Genomic DNA, 23,099 nt, shown 5'->3' with positions numbered 1-23,099 from the left:
TTAGCTCCCCTTCTGCTTTGTAAGATGTTTCTTAAAAAATTTGATTTTACTAGCATGAAATTGAAAACAAATGAAAACAGAAGAAAGAGGGATGAAAAAACCTTGCTGAAGAGCGAAATGGAGGTGACTTCTTTTATGGCTTGGGAAAACCACATCATAGGCCAGTGATATGGCCTGGGAAAAAAATGCCCTCTGCTGACACCTCCCTTATAGATAAAGCAGGCTGCAGTGCTGCTGTCTTTTTGATCAAGAGAAGAAATCCCACGCCAATGACTGTTTCCCCTGACAGACTGCTTGTCCTTTTTAATGTTACATGAGAGCACCAGGCTGAATTTCCCTCCCCTCAGAGCTAGTACCACTACCACTGATTAGAGATGCTGGTCTGCCTAGGGGTACTCACTTCTTTGGCCAAGGCTGTTTAACCTGTTGTACTCCTTTTATTCCCTACCTTCTCCTTTGGAGATAGAAACTTTACCTTTTCATGGATCTTACAGTATATGCTTATTCTCCTAACAGAGCTTCCTCTGAATTGTTCAGGAATTGGCCCATCATACAGAGGTTCAGCTTTTGTTCTACTACAGGCTTTGCAAGAGACTATCATGCTTAAAAAGACTGGAGAAATCTCTTTTATTGATAATTGCAGCATGGGCCAATGTTATCTCCATGGTGCTAAAGCACAGAAATCACTGGTTATACCTTCTGCTTTCTCAGAATTGCAGAAAATCCCATGCCTCCCCAAACAATGCTACTGTTCTTTGTCCTTTGGATTGCTGACATAGTTACCATACCCAAATTACTACAAACAGGACAACAAAAGCAACAATAAAACCAGCACTAGAAATAAGCTTATTGCACTGCCTCCTTCACATAGCTAATCCACAGGTTCTGCTCAAAGCTCGTGACAAAAATGGTGGTGAATTAGGGTAACATCTTCCCAGTGTTTCAACAGCCAACAGGACTTGGACCCTTAAATGACCTACGGTTTCCATACACAGTCTTTATTATAGTTTAACTTAGTTTTAGTTATTTCAAAATGTGTGTGTAAAAATGTTAAATGTGTATGTGTTGATTCACTTCTGCTTGGAAAAGCACTGGTAAGAAACTACCTTAACTAGTTAGTAAGGTAAATGAAACTACCTTAACTGTGTTAGTAAGAGTCCCAAGTGAAACTAATGTCAGATTCCCACAAAGTGGTACCAGTTTAAAAAGGTATAAAAAATCATATTTTTATTCAAATCAGTGGAACTTCACATCAACCAAAAAAGTGGGATTTTTTTCTGAAAGCAGGAGGTAAAGGAAAAAAGAAAACCAAAACAGCTTCATAAGTCATGGAAATGCAATAATTTTATCATCACAGTCCCTCTAACCTGTAAAAAAAAATCTTTAAGTTGTTCCCATTTTTAAGCTTGCCTACTTTTCTCTTTGATTCTCTCTCCCATTGTCTCTACTGAAACAAAAAAAAAGAAAAAAGAAAAAAAGGAAAAGAAAAAAAAAGAAAAGAAAGAAGAAACAGTTTAAAAATATGCCAAGGTCAGGGAGCTGTGATTTGCAGTGCTGCATGATGCCCTTCCCTTCCTATTGCACCTCCCCTGCAGCAACTGGCTGCAAGCCTGTAACTTGAAGGCAAGCAGTAACTAAGTAACTAATAAATAAGGAGTATACCACTAAAGTAAACAGTACCCTAGCTATAATTAGCTAGCACAGACAAGCTGCTGGTGGTAGATGTCTCTCCGAGTTCCCTCAGGCCCTCTCCAGTCCAACTCCCCCACAGAATCCCTTTAACCAGCATGCTCCTGTTTGACTCCAGGCAAAACAAAAACAAAAACCCCTTTTTTCCTAGTCACTCACTAGAACAGACTATGTAACAAAAGGAACACCAAGACGAAGATCCCACTGTCAGATATTTTTACGATATTAATTCTTTGAAAGCAACATACAGCCTGTAATATTAAAGACACATTGGGAAACCTCCTAAACCTGCAAGTAACACACCCTGAGTCCCAAAGACTTTGGTGGTCAAATAATGCATGCTTTCCAAAAGCATGCAATATGCCTGTTTCCTGAAAGAAAACCCTGTTTTTACCACGGAAAGAAAACAGCAGTAAAGCATTTTCTAAATCAGAATCCTTTCTAGATGAGCAGAACCTGAGTTCATGCAGTAGGAAGCGCAAAAGGATTGACAGGAACACTGACATACGCAGCGATCCAACAAAAGCTTATTGCAAGTAATTAATGTTCTACATGAGGCATGTTACTAACTTCAAACAAACCAACCACTGTGCTTAAAGTTAAGCATGTGCACATGTCTTTGCAGGTTTGGAGCTCAGATGCTTAACTTCTTGTGAATGTAGCCAGACAGGACCCATTTGGCTCTCTCTCTTACAAAGAAAGGATGTGCAAGCCATGTAAACTTGAGGAGTTTTTATTAAAGGTCACTTTCATCTTGAAGTTTAAATATTTGAGCCACAGATATTTCAATTTTTCAATGTTATCACTGACTAATTTTAGAAAGCCAAATTCTAAAAGAAGAATGTGGATTCTAACAGACTAGTCAACAGGTAGAAGTTGCGTGCACACTAATTCCCAAATTAAACCAGTGTTTGATCAAAATATTCTTACAGTACACAGTAGGTTATAGGGGCTAATAACACATCACATTCATTAAACAACAAATTCATCACAATAAATTTGCTTGCACCACAAACTGCTGATATTATGTCATTTCACAATGTCATCACTTACAAAACCTGTAGTAGGGGCCTGACTGTAAAATTTGGACACAAATGCACATAAATACTATGCATACATGAAATACTCCCAAACTGATAAAGAAACCATTCAGCCTTACAGTGCAATCTTGGAAGACTTATATGTGGTAAAAGGAAACCACAAAGGCCTGTCTTCCTTCTCTTTCATACACACAGCTTCCCCCCCCCCCCCCCCCCCCCCCCAAATAGAGCTACTTAAGATGAGGGGATCGTTTTTACTACACACGATAGGACAAGTTCTGAATGAAAAGTTTATCTACCAGGTTCCCCCCCTCTTTTTTTTTTTTTTTTTTAATTCAAGAAGACTCTCCTTATCAACAGAATCCTGTTGCACCTGAAGCATAGTGTGCAACGGTGGCCACATCCACTTCAGGAGTTTCTTCAAGAGTTTACAAAGCTTGTACAGATAACTACTTTTTCAAAGAGGAGCTTCTCTGATTATTCCAAACTGTTTTCACTATGTCTTCTATTATGAAACGTAAGAGAGACTCTCGGATAGACCACATTATCCCTGTGAGGAGATATTCTCTGAAATACCCCAGAAGGAACTGAAGCAGACTTCAGATACTCGTGTTTGGAAGGGGGGCTCAGACAATGGTTTGGTTCTACAATTTATATTGGGTGAAATAACAAAAATTATGTTCAGTACTTCCGCACAACCTGTTTATCTCAGAAGCTAGTAACAGGATTCCCTTGAAGTTCAAGTCTGTTTGCCTAAAGGTTCAGAGGAAACTAAAATGTTAAATAATGATACCCTAAGCTGTCACTCTTTGTAGGACCAATGTATGACTTGACCTCCTGTAAAGAATCAGACTGATAAAGTCCAAGAATGGGCATCCCAATAAATTTCTTCAGGCTTTTTCAGAACCTCAGCTGCAGTAAATGGATTTTTTTTAGCCAAAAATAAAAAAAAATAAATTAAGCAAACAAACAAACAAAAACACCACAGAATTTATCTGGCATTAAATGGGATGGAAGGGAGAAGTTAATAAAACTATATGATGATTCACCTGACTCTTTTGGAGGAGGGTGAGTTAGAAGGGAAACACTGTTATTGTAAGATGCCAAATCTTACCGTGCATATATTGAAAAATTATAGCATGGAAACTTTCTGCTCGGATTTTAAGAACTAGTTTCAGTGACATCTAAAATAATGTCATTGCACCTTGGGCCTTACCTTCTCAAGTCAATTTTGACAATCCCTCAGCCAGGCCCTTTCAGACTCTCTTTCTCTTAGACTTACCAATTGTACTTAGCCAGAAGAAAGAAAAATTCTAGAATTGCAAGTGTCAGAAAAACAGCGGCCACAAAATGTACTTTAGCATTTCTCTCCTTGGTATTCAGATACTGAAGGGAGAAGATGATTGAAAATACAATAAACATAAATAACACAACTCCTAGACCAAAATAACACCCTAAAAAAGCAACAACACACTCACATACCCTCCATCCCCACAAATACTCAAGGTAGCTCCCTTTTGCAGGAAGAAAAAGAATTCTCTTCCACAGGTAACAGCAACAGACCTCTATAGGCACTGACAAACAATGGATGAACTATTAACTACTCAAAAGTCATTTTGCCAAGGTCTCATTTCCCATAATAAGCTGCACACACTGACAATATTTATGAAGTATCCATTAATAAAAAGGTTGTATTTAAAATTACTACACTGAAAATTATTTTCCTTTTTAACATGCAATGCTGTCCTCCCCCCCTCCTTTTTTTTAAGCCAAGGAGGATTGTAATTAAAAGACAAAATGCTATGTAAGGCTCCAGTAAGAAACCTTTGAAAAGCACAGAAGGAAATGCTCTAATGGTCTCCTTCTGTGTGTTAGATCAACATTACGCAGATGGGATCAACTACCCTTTCCATCTCCATATAAAGTAAAAATCAAATTTGTCTTGGCCAATAAGGAAAAATGATTAATATCATTGAACCTCTGTCAGAATATTTTGTGTTCCACAGATCAAAGGAATACATACAGTATGCAAACCTGTTCTACTAGTAAAAAAGAATGTTTTTGCTGGCACAGAGCCACTTTCTATTTTCTTGCATCGCCGAGTGACTTTTTTTCCTCCTGTCAACTGAGATCCATGCAAAATTGTTCTACTGCCTCCTGACTCGCTGTCTGTATTTCTGCCTGTTTGCAACAGGCACAGAAATGTAGTTCCATACATTCACTCCAAATTAGAGTTATTCATCAACAATGTAAACTTGGCATAGCCCATCCTATTTAAGGTCTTTCTACTTTTTATTGCTGAATCTGAAATGTGTTAAATTAATGTTTACAATTATTTTTTACAAAATAAAACCACAGTTTTATATATATATATATATATATATATATAAAATATTCCCGATGGACTAAAACAATTTGAAATTACATCTGAAATACGGTACTTCATCTTTGGGGCAACTCATTTTTAAATTGAAAACTCACTTATTTAAGAATGAGAGAAATAGGTACAATTATTAGGAAAATATCTGTAAAGTCTTTCAAAAGACTTTGGTTTTCAAATACATATTAATACATTTATTGTGAATGATTTTAATATTTACACATTTTGATTTTTGAAAACGATAAGCAAAACAAGCCACAATAGCTGAACTGACCTTAGGATTTTCAAAGATTCATTAGGAGGTATGCATATAATTCCATAGTATGCATGTAATTCCATAAAATAAGTGATAAGGACAGACTCCTTAATTTCCTTCTGTCTACCTGAAAATTCAAACCCATATATTTATCTGATAGTTTTGGTATACCTAAAAGGGAAATCACAACTATCTGCAAGAGTGACATCCTACACCGAAACAGAACTGAGATAACCACTGCATTCTATCATGTCAGTGATGCATGGAGCAAAGAGTGCTTAGAAGGACAATGAGATAATAAATCATAAAAATTTCTCCTCTTCTGCTTTTAGTCCACAGGCTTAAAAGCATGAGAAGAGAGCTTTAACTTCTTGGACCATAAACACTCAAAACAGACCGTAACACCTTTTGCATCTGCTTTCATATAGCTCAAATTTAACCAGTGTAAAGGATCTTTAGATTCAATTGCTTTTTAAACATATCTTGACCACTTAAAAGGCAATTTTTCAAGAGCCAGCTATATAGCTATGAAGCCCAAGCTGAGACTTGAGTTGTAGAACAAGTCATTCCAAAGACCTTTGAAAGTGGATGCCATAAAATTACCTTAGTTCCAAAAAGGTGAGGGAATAGCCCAAAGATTTGCTCAGAGCACAGCAATCCCAACGATTGGTGTTTTTCCCCCAAATAAAAGACTATAAAATGGTTCTCTTTCAGATCTGTCAGAAGCAGTTATGCCTCAAAGTTATATTGGCTGATTTATGAACTTCTGTATCTACACAATATTGAGTAGACACTTCAGAGAGAACCCACTGTACAACCTTTCTGCAACAAAGACTTGTGGTAGGACAGACCGCACATCTCTTTTTGTTCAAAAGGGTAAGAAAGGAAGGAAACAAGGTCTTGTTTTCCAAGAGACAGCTCTGTCGTACTTGTTTATCATGCGTGAACCATTCCAAATAGAAAAATACCTAATAAACTGATTTCTTTTGGACAAAAAAAGAAATTAACAATGGTTTTGAGGGATAATTGCAGGGGCTGCTGAAATGACTATGGATAACTCATGCATGAAGTGAGAATGCCAGTTGTAACGTGCAAACAAATTAATCACATTCAGTACTGGACGACTGAAAAGAGACTGGAGTCAAAAGTATTTTTTTGAATTTTGTTATAGTACCCAAGTGCCTTCCAAATAGACATGAATTCATCCTTCTTTCCAACTACTAGTAGTGTAAAGATCTGAGAGAGAGGAATATTAAGTAACTTATCTCTATATGCATTTTCAAGTCTCTAGTATAACAGAGACTTCCAAGTCTTAAACCAGGATCTTAAACACATTTTATACAAAACCTTAACATGAAAACAGCTTTAAAATGCTTAAATTATACCATTGTAAAGATGAATTTAATAAGAAGAAAAAATGTGGTGCCTTCTGCCAGAAATAGATTTCATGATCAGTTTAGTAGCCACATTGGCTACTGAATGAATCTGAAGTATATTTTCAACCACTAATGTCCTTTACAACTTAGCTTTTCTCTACACAAAATATCACTGTTTTAACTGTAGTTGTTTGGGGATATTCCAGGTCTGCAAGAACATTCTCTTCCCTCTTATAATGGATCAAATATATGCTGGCTGTGAAAAGAAACAAATTACCAACTCTCCCTTGAACACTGGTCCAACAAATGGGCCTGCAAATTTTTGGAAGATGGAGTTCCGGGAAACTTTGCTGAATATTCTTAAGATGACTGCTCTGCTCTTCCACTATGTGAGAGAGAGGGTTTTTTCTTATCCCTAAAATGACTGTCTTCAGTAAGCGGTGATTCACTGAACTAGCCCTGAAGCTGCCTTTGGAAGCTCAGTATTCAAAAACCATCTGTGCCAGCAAGTACCAGGAGAGGGCTTTCACTTGATATTTAAACAAATTATACCCTCAGATATTTCAAACATATACTTTATGTATTTTGGGATACTAGCCATAGGTCTTAATGAAAAGCCAAATTATGTTATTAGTATTATTGTTAAACAAATAAATCAATAAAAATACTTGCACTTAACCTCCACATTTTCATTCTGTAGACAAATATGAGGAACCCTGAAATATGCAAATTTTGCATTAATGCCACCTTAGCACTACTCAAATATTTAAGTTGTAAAGCTACAAGCCTTGTGATGGTTAATTCTGTTCTTAAAGCTTTAACTCTTACAATTACATCAAACTATTTCAGAAATGAAAAGAAATTTTAATACTAATTATTAAAAGCCTTACAATTCAAGAAAAAAGCTTCCAAAATTAAGCTGAACAGATTCAAAATCCAGAAGGTAAATAAACATGTCTCAAAATTGATTGTTTTTACTCTGACAATGGAGGTGCTTAAACGATACTAACTAAAGAACTTCAACAGTTGCTGTCCTCCCTCTCCTGCATATGTCATCCCCCGCCCTACCTTTGCCTTCCACTGCTCCATACCATCACATCTGACCATCTGACATCCCTGCATTAAATTGCAAAAAGCAGTAACATCTAAAGATATTTTCCGATAATTTTGCTTGGTATCATTAAATGAAAGTATAAGATTCTGCAAACGCAATATTTTATACTTTGCAATACAGAAAAGCTGAATTCTTCCAAAGGTATCTCATTTCTCCTTCTCTTTCACTCTTGATTTAAACTGCATTATAATAATAAGCAGGCTGAACTATGGATGGAACTACTGCCTGCTACAGAGGAAGCTGATTCTAGCAGACTATCTAAAATACAAGACAAGAAAGGTAGCAAAAAGTAAGCAAAGGAGGAGTAAGTGATGTCAAGTTAGCTGCCTCTGCCTTGTTGTAGGTTCCTTTTCCAGTGCTCAGTGGGCTCTAGGCCAAACTACTTCTGCAAGCTAAGCAGAAACTATTCCCTTTTTGTTGTTGTTAGGTTAGCTTTCTGCCAATTTATCAAATGGAAATGGTTTAGCACAGACCAAGAGCCAGAACCAATGAATGGGAAGTGGTAGGAATGCACTACTAGGGACTGGGAGAGAGATCACAGTCAGATTAGCTCAGGCTACCGTGTAATCACAGTCTGAAACTAGTTACATATCTGGTGGCAGTGCTATTTGAGGACGCCTCACCCTTCCTCATCCACTTTTCTCTAAAATATTTTTTCCCATTTTTTGGAAAGCAATCTTTCATATGGCTTCATCAAAGAACGCATATAATGGAAAAATAACCTCACCCCAATACTGATAGTGTTCCATCTCCCCAAGTAAAGCTAATCCAAAAAAAACAGCTGTACTAGCACAGAAGAGGTAACTCGTGTGCCTAGTCTTGATAATTTAAACTAATTCTGCCATTAGAAAAAAATAATAAATATATATATATATATATATAAATAGCTATGACCTGAAAAGATGGAAAATAGTCCAAATGAGATCCAAAATTGTCCAAGTATACGACAGCGAACAAGGTTAGAGAAAACTATTTAACAAAGTGCTGGTAGAAAAATACTTGCAATTATGAGCACAACTTTTTTTTTCACATTTATAAAAGCTGTATAAAAATCATTTCTGTGTTTACAACAAACAGTACTTGATCACAGAAACACCAAGCTTTTCCATCATCTTTTTCTCTTAAGCAAAATAATCATTACTACTCCCTAATTTGACCTCCTGCTCAGATCAAAAGGGTATTATTAAAAAGATCAAATTTCCAAAGAGAAATTGTAAACTAGTATTTCTGTTGAACCAAGAAGCTGGATTGAAATCCAAGACTTCTCACTGAAAAAATGTCCAATGTGACTAAGCAAAATATCAAACAGGAGTTAGTTCAGAATAGGAAAAAAAAATGCAACATCTGAAATATGGAGGGGTGGGGTGGTTTGTAAATGGTATCTCTTTGGATCAGCACATGTGCAGTGTTCCAGCTGCAACAAAAACAGGCGTATATGTCAAAAGACATTAATGAGGAGACCAGTAACGTGATTGATATGAACTGCAGAGCTTTTGACAAAAAAAAAAAAGGCGGGGGGGGAGGCCAAGAAACCTCTTGCCAAGTTGGATCTTGCTAACAGAGATTATAACCAGCAGGACTTCAGAGGCTTAGAAATTGCTTAGAGAAGGGTCACAGACTACTATGGAAGTCAGACATCTCAAGGTGGAAATTGGGTTAAGAGGACATCTGTAAGACAGAACAGTCTTACAATAGCTTTCTATGCTGTGTGTAAAGCTTCAGAAGTCCAAAGAAGAGAAATCAGGCACAAATTTCCAGTACCTTTTAGACTGAAATTTTTTTGAGGAGTTTTTATTGTTTATTTCTGCATCACAGCCCTAATGAGTAGCTCAGAAGATTAACAGAAAGGGAGCACGTGCGTGCATGTGTGTGTATGCGTTCTAGCAGCCAACTTGCATGACACAGCTTCTACAATGCTTTAAATTCTAACCCCAGAAAAGACACAGAATAATCCAGATACAGTCTCCAAGTCCTTGAAATCAGCTTGCAGCCAGACACTAGTGTGAGTTGGCCAGCATGGTTAGAAGCTAGGAGAAGGGAGCAATTCAGTCTGAACTGGCAGAACCACAGAATTCATGACTCCAGGAAATCCATGTATCAGAAGAAGCTTCAAGGATAATTTGCCAGTTGAATAACAGAGAAGTTCAATTAAATTTGGGCTAGGGGAGCAACAGAAGGAGGCAAAAAATTCTCTGATGGCCTTTGGAATTTGCCACAGATCTTTATCTTGCCTTGAAGCTGTGCACCAGAAGAGTAAGTAGAGAGAGACAGAAGCTGTTCACCATAAAACCATTCATTTATAAATATATATATATATAAATGAATAAAATATTTCAACAAAGGTGACCACAATTTGGTTCATCATAGAATAAAAGCTTTTAAAATGATCGTTTTTTAAAACCAGAGCAATAGACAATAAAAATTAAGTTCTGATACTCAGAAAAAATATTTTTCCGGTCAAGTACAGACAAGTGGGAAATTCATATTTGTTAAATACTGAACAAATCCATGTATTATCAGAAGGCTTTTTTTTTTAATGAATCTTGTGTGAAAGCGAATGCTATCTCTAACCAACTGAGCTTCTAATAAAAGTTTCTCTTGCCCTATTGCTGCAGGATTTCTTACAGGTGCATTACAAAGAGAACATAATTCTTTATTGGATGGAAAACCAGGTAGGAGATCAAAAGGAAGAGAATGTAACAGGACAACACAAAACACAAGAAGCTCTCTTAGTCTGAAACACAAACTTAACCAGAAAACAGGAATATTTCCTACATATCTGAAGTCATAGGTCAACATCAGAACATAAACAAGATTCACTTCTATTCCTAGCTCAGCTAATTCCTTAGCACTAATTTTAGCACATGAAAAGAGGGAGAGAACTCTGATAAAAGCTATCCAAAATGGGAAACAAAAAGGCCTTTGGAAATGCCTGGCATTTAGACAGTCAAATGTCTGAGCCAAAACTGTTCGCCAGTTATTCAAAACAAAATGTTTGCATTTTCCTCAGAACAGACATATAATAGGAAGAATTACTTTGGCTCCTATTGTGTAGGCATATTTAGTAGAAACAAAAGAAGCCCAACTATATATGTACCGTACAATGCAGTACTCTGTAAGAGTTATCCAACATAACACAACCACATTATTACAGTTCTCCACCTTGGCTAACATATATCCCGCTTTTGAGGACTTTGCATTGCATTGTGTAGTATAACTATTTCTCCCTCTAAAATGACAGGGAAGACATGCTAATAAATCTGATTCTATTTCTAGAGCACAGTATTCTTGTTAAAATTACATACAATTGAGCACGACTACAAACTCATCCTTGCAGTTGCAGGGCCATTCTGTAAAACGTTTTGACGCATTTGTCACAGAACCACAGTTACTAGTATTAATATAAGATCTCAGTTCAAACTGTAAGCAAGACTACAGTTATGTTTTCCCAGATATTTTTCATGCCATGCTCTTTTTTCTATTTTCCTTTAGATTATAGAGAGAAGAAAAGTAGAAAAAAAAAAAGACACCGAGCATTTTTAGGGAGAGACCTACATACTTCAGGTTTAGCTTTTCTTCTAAAATATTCTTTAAATACCTATTGAAAGATAACACTTGAAAATACAACTAAGATGTCATTTTAACTGGCAAATAAGATAAACTGTACTCATAGTTATTCTAATCCAGTAATTTAGATCTCCTTTTCCAAGTTACACAGTTCACTGAAAATATCAGTATGCTGCATCTCTAGTTAGTCCTACTAACTTTTAAAAAACAGTTACTCCTACTGGCTTTTGAAATAACCAATTCTCTTATTCTGTGTATAAACACATACCTCTCCTCCTATGGTGAGCAGTCCAGGTGAATCAAGCTTCCGTTTCTTCCGGGGACCGATAGCCGCCAACGCAGTTAGATTAGCATCCCTCTGCCTCATTTGTGCAAGTTCTTGTTGCTGCATCTATTAGAGGGAGAAAAATCTGTTTAGATTTTATTCTGTTGTCATATCAAACAGAGTTATTCCCACACTTGAAAGCCCAAGTTGAAAGTCACGACATGAGCAATCACCAACAGTGCTATCACAGTCCTAGAAATACTACTTTAGCAGCTCAAACATACAGCCTTGTAGTGGAGCAATAAAGTTACAGAAATTCTCTTGACTTTTCACAGGATTTCTACTTCCATATATCTCCATTCTTATCCTTGAAAACTGCCTTAGCCAGTAAGTACTATATGCTAACTGTATATCCCCAGTTTAAAATTGATAGGAAGAATGTAAATACCAATTCAAACCCTCAAAAAATGCAATACCTCACATGTCCTTTCATCTCAGATTTATGTTGAATATTTTAACTAGACTTGATATTTGCTTTCAAAAAAACCCCAAAACTTATGTACATGACCTCTATCAGAACATTAGCAGAAAGTAATACTGAAACAAAAACCCTTCAAACTGAATTATAACTGCTTTATAGGATTAGGATTTAGGTAACAACACATTCAATCAGTGTGAGGCTAAGGAAACAACCTGCCATTTGCATCATGTAACAGAGCAGCACGCTACAAAAAATAAAATACTCCAGCTACCACATGATGAAAAGGTAAAATTGCATACCCGTTTTAATTGTGTAGTTCTTTTATAGAGTAAATGATAAGAGACATATTTACATGAGCTATATTACTTTAATAAAAATTCTGATAATTAATATTACACAAAAAATACCTGATTAGGTAAACAGTACATGTTTTTAATCAGATAAAAAGCATTCCTAGTTCTTAGTAATAATTCTTATTATGTTCAAAACTTTGGGTTTGCAAAACCATTCAAAAAATTCAGAGGAGGCGTTTGTTAGCTAATCCCATGGACATCCTACCTCAAGAGAAATGCACGGAACACTACCTCAAGAAATTCAATACTGATAATAAAGACATTGCATGATACAGGCACAATTCTTCATTAAAATAAAACTTATCTGACAGATGTAGATAGAAGAATCTCAGCCATTACTTAAATGTGAGCTGCATATACAACTGAGGCCTGAACTACCTTGCCAATGTCAAAAGGAAAGGAGGTTTAAGCAAAAAAGCACACTGTATGGCATTTTTTCTCCATTCACTTCTGTGTAGAAAAAGCAGGTCTGCCTCATGACTCTTAATTAATGCATTTTTCAGCTTTATTCATTTACCAGTGGATTATTTTCATGTTCTTCAGAAAAAGCAAATTCAGTACATTTAGGGTTTGAAAACCCACTTTCACATTTTTATGCTACATATTTTTACAACTTCAGTTATTATCAGAACTGAAATGTAAAGTTATATACAAATAAGCATCTCACTTATCTACAGGATATAAGAATTCCCTAAATACAAAAAAGAAATGTGGAAAAATATCTAAATAATAGTGCAAAGGTCTATACATACTTCTCTTTGCCAACTCATATTAGGTTTTTAGCTCCAATATCTTTGGCTCTCTTCCAGATTAAATGCCAGTTAGACAGACCTGCCCGCTTACCCTTTCAAGGTAGATAGCAACAGTGGTGAGCTCTAATCATTTACAAAGGTCATGATCGGAAGCTAGCCCGTAAGCAGTCATTTAAAATTCGATTGATCCCTATTTGTAGTCAGGGAAAGAAAATGGACATTTCAGCTGTATTGTAATTATGAGGCTTCAAGGCAACTGTAAATAGATGTGCAAATCCAGATACTGGCAAATACCTTAGAGAAGAAATTATTACTATAGTATAACATATATCCAGGAAAGGTTGAAGATAAAACTGCATATAAAAAAAGATCAATCATCTTTCTGCTAATTTGCCATGCTTGCCAGCCTATAAGGGTTATCACAATTATCAGAAGTCTGATGAATATTTAAGCTAGGGCCAACTGGCTTAGAGTGATCTCAGACGAAGTTGTAAAGTGGATGGCTTCACAGAATAAGAAATTTTGTAGCAGAGAAGTTTTAGTTTCCTGGGTGGTACGGGTCAGAAATATAGTCTGATGGATAACTGGTACAATAAAAAGGTTATTATATGAGTATCTTATCCAAAGTCAACACATTCAAACCAATAGTAAGCTAATACTTTGCCTATTGTCCTACCTGTACTGCAATATACATTGATTGTTTCAACATGTGATGTATGCACATAATGCCTCTGAAAGGCTGTTCTAAGAACAATTTTTGTTTTATTTTTGCACATGCAAATTGTGAAGCAAAACATGCCATTAAAACATTAAAAGCAAAACATGCCATTTCTCTAAATTCCATAAAATGGGATATATTCCGCCCTCACATAGAAAACTGCAAAGTTTCTGGTGCTGTTTCACCAAAACATGAAATAGATTTAAGAGTGTGCAGAACGGTTTGCACTCGTTTATTTCTCAGGTTCTTTGTCCTTTATTTTTCATTCAGTGAGAAGAGCTAAAGATAGTTTTGATATCAAATACTAATCTATGACAAATGTGTTGGCCCAGCACTTGCCCAAATAAACACGCATGATTTTCAACTAACTAATTTACCAGATGACAGGAAACCTGGCTCAGCACAGAGCCAAAGAAGCTGGGCTGTTTTACTGACACCCGGTGTGAGTACTGGCAAAACCTCTCCCTTCACTTCCCTGTGCCTCTCACCTCACCTCACCCAGCAGTTAAGATGATAAGCTCTCCAGACGCGGATCTCCTGTACTATGTGCCTTACTTATCACCTAGCCCTATTGTGACTAACAGGCACTACTTGAACACAAATAAGGAATATGCTGCCAGGTATAAAAACTCCACATAAAAACACAATACAGTTTCTGATATTGGCTTTACAATCCACACTTTGGTGTACTTCAATAGAAAATATAAACCTCCTTATATAAACCTTAATTGCTCAAAACATATCGAATATGTCAAAAGCACATATGCATTATCAGTAAGATCATAGTATCCTGAAGTTTTATTACAGTTATGGCTGAAATGATGGAATACTTGATTGATACTGTATTATAAAAATTTTCATACCTCTTAAAAATTAGTTATTACTGCTGATTTTTTTAAAAGCTCATCTGAAGGCAGAGAATCATAAAATTACATTTAAAAATAATTGAAAGAATTATGATCCTGATTATCAAAAAATACATTAATCTTGCAGCAATTAGTGTACTCCAGCTGGCTTAAGGGAACATATTTGCACACTCACTATTAACTATCAACTTGCTTACAGTAAAACATCTTTGCAGTTTATGGATAGTTACAAGCATGACATTTGACACAATTTCTGGATGATATTTAACATCTTGAAGCACACCTACCACCATTGTTTGCTTCTTCATTCCCCCATCCCAACTTTCTCTTGCTTCCATCTCCAAGTCACATACATACACCTACGTTTTCATACCCTACATCAGATTACTTCTACCAATCTCTTTCCTTCTCTACATCAAAAAAATATCACCAATTTTAGTCTTTGTATTTGGGGAAATAACCAAAAACAGTGTCTTGGCTTTAGTTCAAAAGAAGGGGACACTATACGTGTCATAGAGATGTTCATACAACGTGGCTGCTGACACCTGACTCAACAGCAGTCTCTCAGTGAATTCAAGGAAAGATACAGGCTGTTTTTAACAGTGAGAAAACCTGATACGGTTATTGAAGGTATCTTGCAAAAGAAGTTTAGGAATAACCAAGGATTTTTGTGGGCGCTGTGCAATTAACATAGAACTAAACATTCTGCTTTGGTGTCAACAGAGATTTACGTTTAAGATGTGCCTTGTGTACCACCATATGTCGAATGCATAACCCTGACCAGTGGAAGCTCTTTTCCCCAGTATGTTCTGGAACTGGGCTCTCTGCATCAAGTGGGAATAACTTTACAATCAGTTTTGCCCGGTTCCAAAGTCATTACTGAATTTTCAGTGCTAAAAATAAAGTGAATTAAGTGTAGCCATCTTCAATGCTTTTGTGATTTTAAACTAATTCTACAAGTACCTATGAAACTAAAGCTACCTAAGCTTCTTACTTTACATGGCCAGTGATATTTTAAAAGTAAAAAAGCAGCCTGGTGTTACAATAAAGTTTCTCTCTTAACTAAGCCAGTAAATAATTTCTAGATATTTAAACAAATGAAGCACCTGTTAATAACTCTACATCTTGATAAAATAAATTTCCTGTTAATTAACATGATTTAGCAGAAATTAATCTAACTACATCAATGAACAAGAAATGCAACTGCTTGATAGCTGCATTCACACACACTGTCATTTTCATATTGGATGCAACTGCTTGATAGCTGCATTCACACACTCTCATTTTCATACTGGACTGCTGATGCAATATCACTCTCTAACTTCCCTTCATCCACAATTAATATGGATATATCAATAGCATATTAAAATTTCTGCCCTCTGGAAAGGAAGCAGTGTTTCACTTGGAACTAATCAACAACAATTAACTTTTTTGAAAGTCAAAATATTTATCTAAAACACAAATATTCCAATATATTATACAAGAAAGATGCTTACAAATGACATGTTGTTCTTTGCTTCTTATCTGCTCCAAATTTATTTTTAGCATACCACTTACTTACTGAGAAGTATTTCATTACTTAATTACTTGAACTTACAGAGATCCCTTTGACGAGAGGCACAGTGTAAGAATTAAATACCAATACTATTTCACACAATTAAAATTTCTTCCTTATGTATGTCAGTGTAACATTAAAACCACACACAGAACACCATTTTACTACTTTAATAAAGTGAAGCTAACAGAGGTTCTAAAAATTTTGGTTTGTTTTCCTTAGCCCATTATTTGTTATGATACATTTAGGTATTTCAGAAAAGAAATGCCACAAGCCATATGCTACAAGGAAGACAACCATATGTCTATCTCAAGTATCAACATTCAAGCTTAAAAATCTAGATTTAATAACTTCCAAAACACAACAAGAGCACATTTAGCGTGCTTTGTAAATCATTTTGGAACAGAAGCCAAGCATTTTCTTTAAGCTGTTTCTGCACTACAAGTCATTGTGAGAACAGTCAGTGAGATATTAATAAGTAAATATATGGTGTTGGTATAAGCTCAGCAATATTTTTCTTCTCAAATTTTTCCTTCCACCAGCAGTTGTGGCAGTCCATGCAACCGGAAGAAACCACCTGTTTCAAAGATTAGTATGGATTCGTTTTCAAGATTTCTTAAAGACCTAAATCCTCCATTCATTGCTGTAATTAGTATTATAATAATCCACTCTTCTACAAGATCAACTAAAACAGTAAGAAATTCAAGGAAGGTAAGGCTAGAGAAATAAATTATGTGAATTTGTTCAAGGAAACAATTTGGTCTGGAAAGACAATCATGAAATAAATTCATACTTGGTATAAGCACCTGTAGAGGTCAAACAACCTCTCCAGCCCAGAAAAGTACACGGCCTAGCTGTGGCTGTGATCTGAACTGGAATCAGAGGAGTCATTTCCTTCAGTGAACACAAAAGTGAGTATTCCAAGAGAAATAAATCCATTCACATCAGCTATGCAACCATTCCAGTGAATCTCCCTTGCTCACTTGAATCCACAGGAAAAGGAGTATCAAACCTCAAATGAGACACCAGGCTACATCAGAAAGACAGGAGCTGTTCAAAACCAGTACCAAAAGGCATCTGGAAATGAAGGCAAAATGTGCTCCAAATGGAGGACAAAAAGTGAGCAGATTGAAATTACCCTTGCCTTAAAGCAGAGGTGTAGATGGATATGGGCCTGAGCTGTGGTCATTAAGGACTGCAGTAGGAGAGATTTCCTTCAGTGTGATCAGAAACAGGATGACCGGACCGCTAATGACTCATATCTACCTATAAATACCTTCAAAAATAAAAGGAAGAAGAGAGTGGCATCACATGAGAGACAGAAAGGTGAAGGAGGTGTTTCTCTAATTTCAGGTAGAAATCAGGGGTGTTTTTTGGCCTGGAAGGAAAATAACCCGGTGACAGAGAGAGACAGATGATTGTGGAGATAAAGAGGAAGGAAGAGCTTGAGGAGGTAGTCAAGTATGTTTAAATACCATCAATATAGGATTTGATAAGGGAATAGAAGCAGAGTTGTAAAAGTAAGTTTCTACAGTCACAGAGCCAACTCATCTTACAAAGAACTACACTATGGCTACTTACAATCCCCAGCATAGTTCAGAAATACAGCCTGAGAAGAAGAAAAGAGGACAGAGAAGGGGCTAATAGCCCAACAGAAACTATAAATATTGACAGACTGTAAACCGCAATCAAGAATGAAGACAGCCAGGACTGAACACTGAGCAGGAAATTGGCAACAGAGAGCACTAAATGGCAGAAATGTTTGATGAAAGGAGGATCATATAAACAATGATTTAAGCATTGATTTCTAGCCAATAGGCATCAATGGAGATCCTTTCTAATTCCGTTTGCGATGGATGGTTTAATTCTTGATAACAGGGTCATATGCTGGGAAAAGCCTGCCTTAATTGATGGTTCTGCAGCATATATCTATCAGTCTCAGACAGTGATTGCACCCCCTGGAAAAACATCTTTTTTGCTGAGGAGAGCCTGAAATGTGGAACCATTATACATGTCCTAAGACGTCCATGACAGAGGGTGCAATTAAAAAAATGAAACTCATTAAAAATGCTGGCAGTAACCTCAACAAGTCCCGGACAATGATCAAGAAGGATCAGTAAACCAGTTAACCTCAGAGAGAGAGTCTTGAAAAACAGCTAATGCCTGCAGAATGCCCACGCTAGGTTCCCTCCTCTCCTCTGCATTACCCAAGTGTCTAAAGGTCAACAGAACTCCTACAGCAACAACACCTTTCTGATAAGAAACTGGCCCAAAGTAGCTAAAGTTACGAAGTGGCTCTGCAGTAACGCAACACAGAGAAGGCTTACACGTGTAATAGCAAAGCATACGCTGAACACGTCCTGTGAGACTTTCAAACACTCACAGCTTTGCTAAACCATACCTAACTTTCTTCAGTGTAAAGATAGATGCTACTTCTCCACAAGTGTACTCTCATCAGACAGTAAAACCTCCAATCGACACCTGTGATGGCTGCACATCTCTTTGAAGGAGATGAAGGTTTTTCTGTACTGAAAAAGGGGTGCGTGCATGCTTTTTCTCTTTCCCACACACTTAACAACAGTTGAAAATTATTGCACTGTGTTCGAAAAATCACCCTGGGCAAAGACTAAGCTGGGAACATTTCAGCCCCCAAGATGAATGTTTCTTAAAAATAATGAGCATACCAATACAGTTCTGGAACCTTAACTGGGGTACTTTTGACCAGGTGTATTTCCTGCAAGAGACCTATTTTGTTTATTACTTTTAATCTTGTTATGTTCTAGAAGTTTGCTCAAAATTTCCATTAACATTTGCCCCATTACTTTTGAGAGAATGTGTTAAACTTCTGATATAGAAAATGCCAGGTGCATCCTGCCTTTTTTATTCTTCCCTGAAGACAAGCCTTAATCGTAATTTTCTCAAGTCATGTACATTATCTAGTTAAGTATGATTTTTTAAATAATAAACAGTTAAACAATTTTATCTCCTCATTGCCCAATAATAAGTAATGTCAGAACTGATTTTTATATATATTCATACTTGTAGGTTTAGTTTTCTTGCAAATCTTTTAACAGCTTACTCATAGCTTATAAAAAATCAAAAGCATGAAGAAATTCTTTTGTCTCCAATGTTATTTTGTTCCCTAAATACTTTGAAGAAATGATCCTTATCCCACTAGTCCTTTTCATCAACTAACACTCTTCACAGATGTTTATGAACTACTTCTTGTTAAATTTATATATTCTTAGTTGTTTGACTTTTTGGTCTTCCAAATACAATGCACTATTCTAATTTAACTTTAAACCATTTATTTCTGTAACTCTCCAAGCACTTCTTAAGCTATATTTGCAGTAGCAGAATGCATAATAATGTGTTGGGGTTTTTTTGAATAACCTTAAATATTCTAAATAAACTTAGAATAAATTTAGAATAATAGTCTTTCAGATTCCTCTAAAAGAGTTCTACAGCAGTGTGCTTTGTGTCCTTTCAGTAACCCGATTCATTACAATTTTTCATTCCTGAAAATCTGTTGTTGAAGTTTCAGCACGTTTTGTCTGGTTTTGGTTAAACTATTCCTCGAACAACTTATCTCCAGTAGCACCAGTCCCAGGCTCTTATATATTAAGCTGGAGACACCCCTATTTTAAGCCCTTATATTTGCTAGGTCCCACAGTCTGCTTTGTAGATTTGCTGATGCAAACACAGATCATTTGAGGAAAGGGCTTCTGAGGGACAGATGAATGACAGAAGACAGCATTATTAGAGCTGGCAACTTTTTGAGACGTCTGTACTCAGCTGTAGTAAGATCAGAAGAAGTTCTGAAAGAATTTCCCTAAGATTTGTTATTCTATTTTTTTGTTATAGGTCTTCATTTTATTTTGGATCAACTCAACAAGACAATTATAAATGTTCTCAAACTGTTTTTCAAAGGAAACTAAACATATTTGTGCAGCCTGGGCAGACAAAAGGAATGGTAAGAATACCACATTCAGAAACTTTAACAACTCACTTGCAGGTTCCTGAATCCAAGTGCAAGCAAGAGATCTTCACTCCTGGGACACTGACAATAAATTTAAGATCTTCTCCTAGTGTTAATGTAAATGGGGGCTACTACCCCCTGAGATTTCTAGAATGTTGTCCTTTGCCCCTGAAGTGAGACACGATGGGAGGATTCCGAAACTGATGCTTTAATGAAGATCATGGAATATAAAATAAAGTGAAAATCTATATAAATGATGGTCATGTTCATAGTTAGAGACTGGAGTTGAAGAGACCAGCAAACCTGTTGAGCTGTGATTTCTGTTAGGGAGATGTGAGAGAAGCATGGGGTAGGGTATACTTGGATAATAGGGTAACTCAATTAAGGGAAGTGATGAAACATGATCTGCCTTCTTTAAATCATGCACTGGAAAATATAAGGCTCTGATGAACCTCTCAACCAGGCTTTCTATCAACTCCCCACACTTGCAGCTGGAGTGCATGCACTAACTCCCAGAGGCTGGGCCATCTAGTAGAGTTTTACTGTAGAGTTAAAGGTTGTATGAGGGCACATATCAATTGCTCTATTTTTTAGATGATTAACTATTCCTGAAATAAACATTTTGGAAAATATCCTTTAAATAATCTTTCATTATATCTGAGTAATACAACAACTACTTGGACAGTAAAAACTCTCCATAAAGCACCAAAAAAATGGGGAAAGTATGCTCTTGGTTAGTTTGTCCATGGAGCAAACTGAAGGCTGAGGTACACAGGAAGACCTCAACTTCAGTATGTCACACCGTAAAAACGTGAGTCAGCCAAAGGTTACCCCATTCTTCAAAATAAATTATTTCTGTTTTTTTTGTAAAATTTCTCGGCCTGTATCCCATTACTACAAAACTTCAGAATAACAGAAAGAATAGCTAACCAGAAATTCTGGTAAGAGGCTCTAGCAACTAGATCATTCCAAAAGAAAATGTCCAGATTTTGATACAAGTACTCTACACCATTCTTATGGGAAAGCTGTCTCTGAACTGCCAGTTTCATTTGAGGAAATGAGGCAAATGCAGCAATCTACTGAAAAGCATTTGGCTGTAATAAGTAATTTTAATCAAATAGTTGGAAAGAATGTGATTGAAGTTAATTTCCAAAGTGTCATAAACAGATGGGAAATGGGCAGAATGGAGACTAGTTGTGCACTTTTAACACAATATCCTTTTTTTGCAGCCTGGATCGTGGTTTGATCAAGTCTAAGTGACATGACAAAAACAATTTTAATTTATTCTGAAACTATATTCAACTAAAGAATACACAGTATAGCAAGTATGCTGCTCTGTTCAAAAGTGAGATTTGAGGCAGAGCAGTGTGAGGAACAAAAATAGCCAGACACCCACCTTCTTTTTCCCCTGAAAAGTTGTGGGGGTAGTACTGGGGGTTCACTTGCAAAATGGAAGTTCCACCGGGGATGCAAAACAAGCTTGAAATTTAAATAATCTACATCTTTTCTATTTTAGATTTAACTACAGCAAAACCTCTACTTCTCATTTCTCCTGCAGATCAAGGGAACAAAATACCAGTGTGGGGACAAAATATTTCAAGCAATTTTTCATACATTGACAAGTAGTAAATTAGGGAATCTTGTAAGTACAATACAGTAGTCATCCCCTTCTATTGATCACATATAATTTACATCTTACAAAGATGTGAATTCTTGCATTCTCACTCCACAAGGAAAATCTCAATGATTTATTCATTTCAAATAAAAAATAGAAGGTAGATGAGAAGAATTACTTCACAGGCTGCAGCTTTCTCAGGGCACTAGTGCTAGGCTCTTCTTTCGCACTGCCCGAAGGGCCTTTGTGTGCAAGTCCCTCTAATTAACAAGGTGAATCATGCAGCAGTTCCCTAATTAGTGAACATGACAAGCCAATGGAAACAAGCAGACAGACCTGGCTTACAGATATGGTCAACAAAAGACACAGCAACATGCCATTAAAAAATGTATATTTCATGTAAATAAAATACAAAAAGTAAGAGAACTAGTGTAATACCTAATTTTCCTTTTCATGTTTTATGCTTATACCTCGTTTATTGCAGACATAAATAACGACACAATAAATCAAGGTTTCCAACTGCAAGTCACACCACCTCTCCAAAATCAAAGAGTAGCTATCCTACATGAAAAAGCATCTGTTTAAGGGGCATTATTTGTTTTCTCTCTTGTTTTTCTGCTTTAAAGAATTGCAGTTACATTAAGCTTAGCACTTTAAGAATACCTTAATTAATTCATTTTATTCAAAGTCAATTTTTCTTGAAAACCTTTATCACTAACAGATGAAGTTAATGCAATAGTTGCACTATTATTTACATTATAAGAATGCCTACATTCCCAATACGTAAGAATCGTTAACATTTATAGAAGGATAAATAAATAAATAATAATCAAAGAATCAAATTTGCATTAAAAAGAAAATGAGATTATCTAAAATGTAGCTCCTTACATTCACCTTTTCTAGTAAAATACTTTTCAATCTTTCTCTCTTCCTTCTGGTTTTCTGAAAAATATTCTCCCAATCTCCAAAATAACACATTGGGGGTTTAATTCATTTTCAATTTATTTCAATTGAACCTTTGAATTAGATGATTTTAATGATCTTGCAACACATTAGAACTAAGATCTGTGTCACCACCAGCAGAATATAATTC

The 23,099-nt window shown here is 36.1% G+C and overlaps 1 protein-coding gene across 1 annotated transcript in view; it reads right to left on the bottom strand.

The window, feature by feature from the left end:
* The window catches only part of LOC106033227 (transcription initiation factor TFIID subunit 4-like), a 146,088-nt gene that overhangs the window by 34,497 nt on the left and 88,492 nt on the right, over positions 1–23,099 (bottom strand). Inside the window, 1 exon segment of the mRNA XM_013176598.3 lies at positions 11,691–11,813. Coding sequence (XP_013032052.3) covers positions 11,691–11,813 — 123 coding nt within the window.

The sequence above is a fragment of the Anser cygnoides genome, chromosome 12 (genome assembly GCF_040182565.1).
Source record: "Anser cygnoides isolate HZ-2024a breed goose chromosome 12, Taihu_goose_T2T_genome, whole genome shotgun sequence".
Lineage (NCBI taxonomy): Eukaryota > Metazoa > Chordata > Aves > Anseriformes > Anatidae > Anser > Anser cygnoides.
The sequence above is the reverse complement of the archived record's forward strand: the minus strand, read 5'-3'. Positions and strand labels throughout refer to the sequence as shown.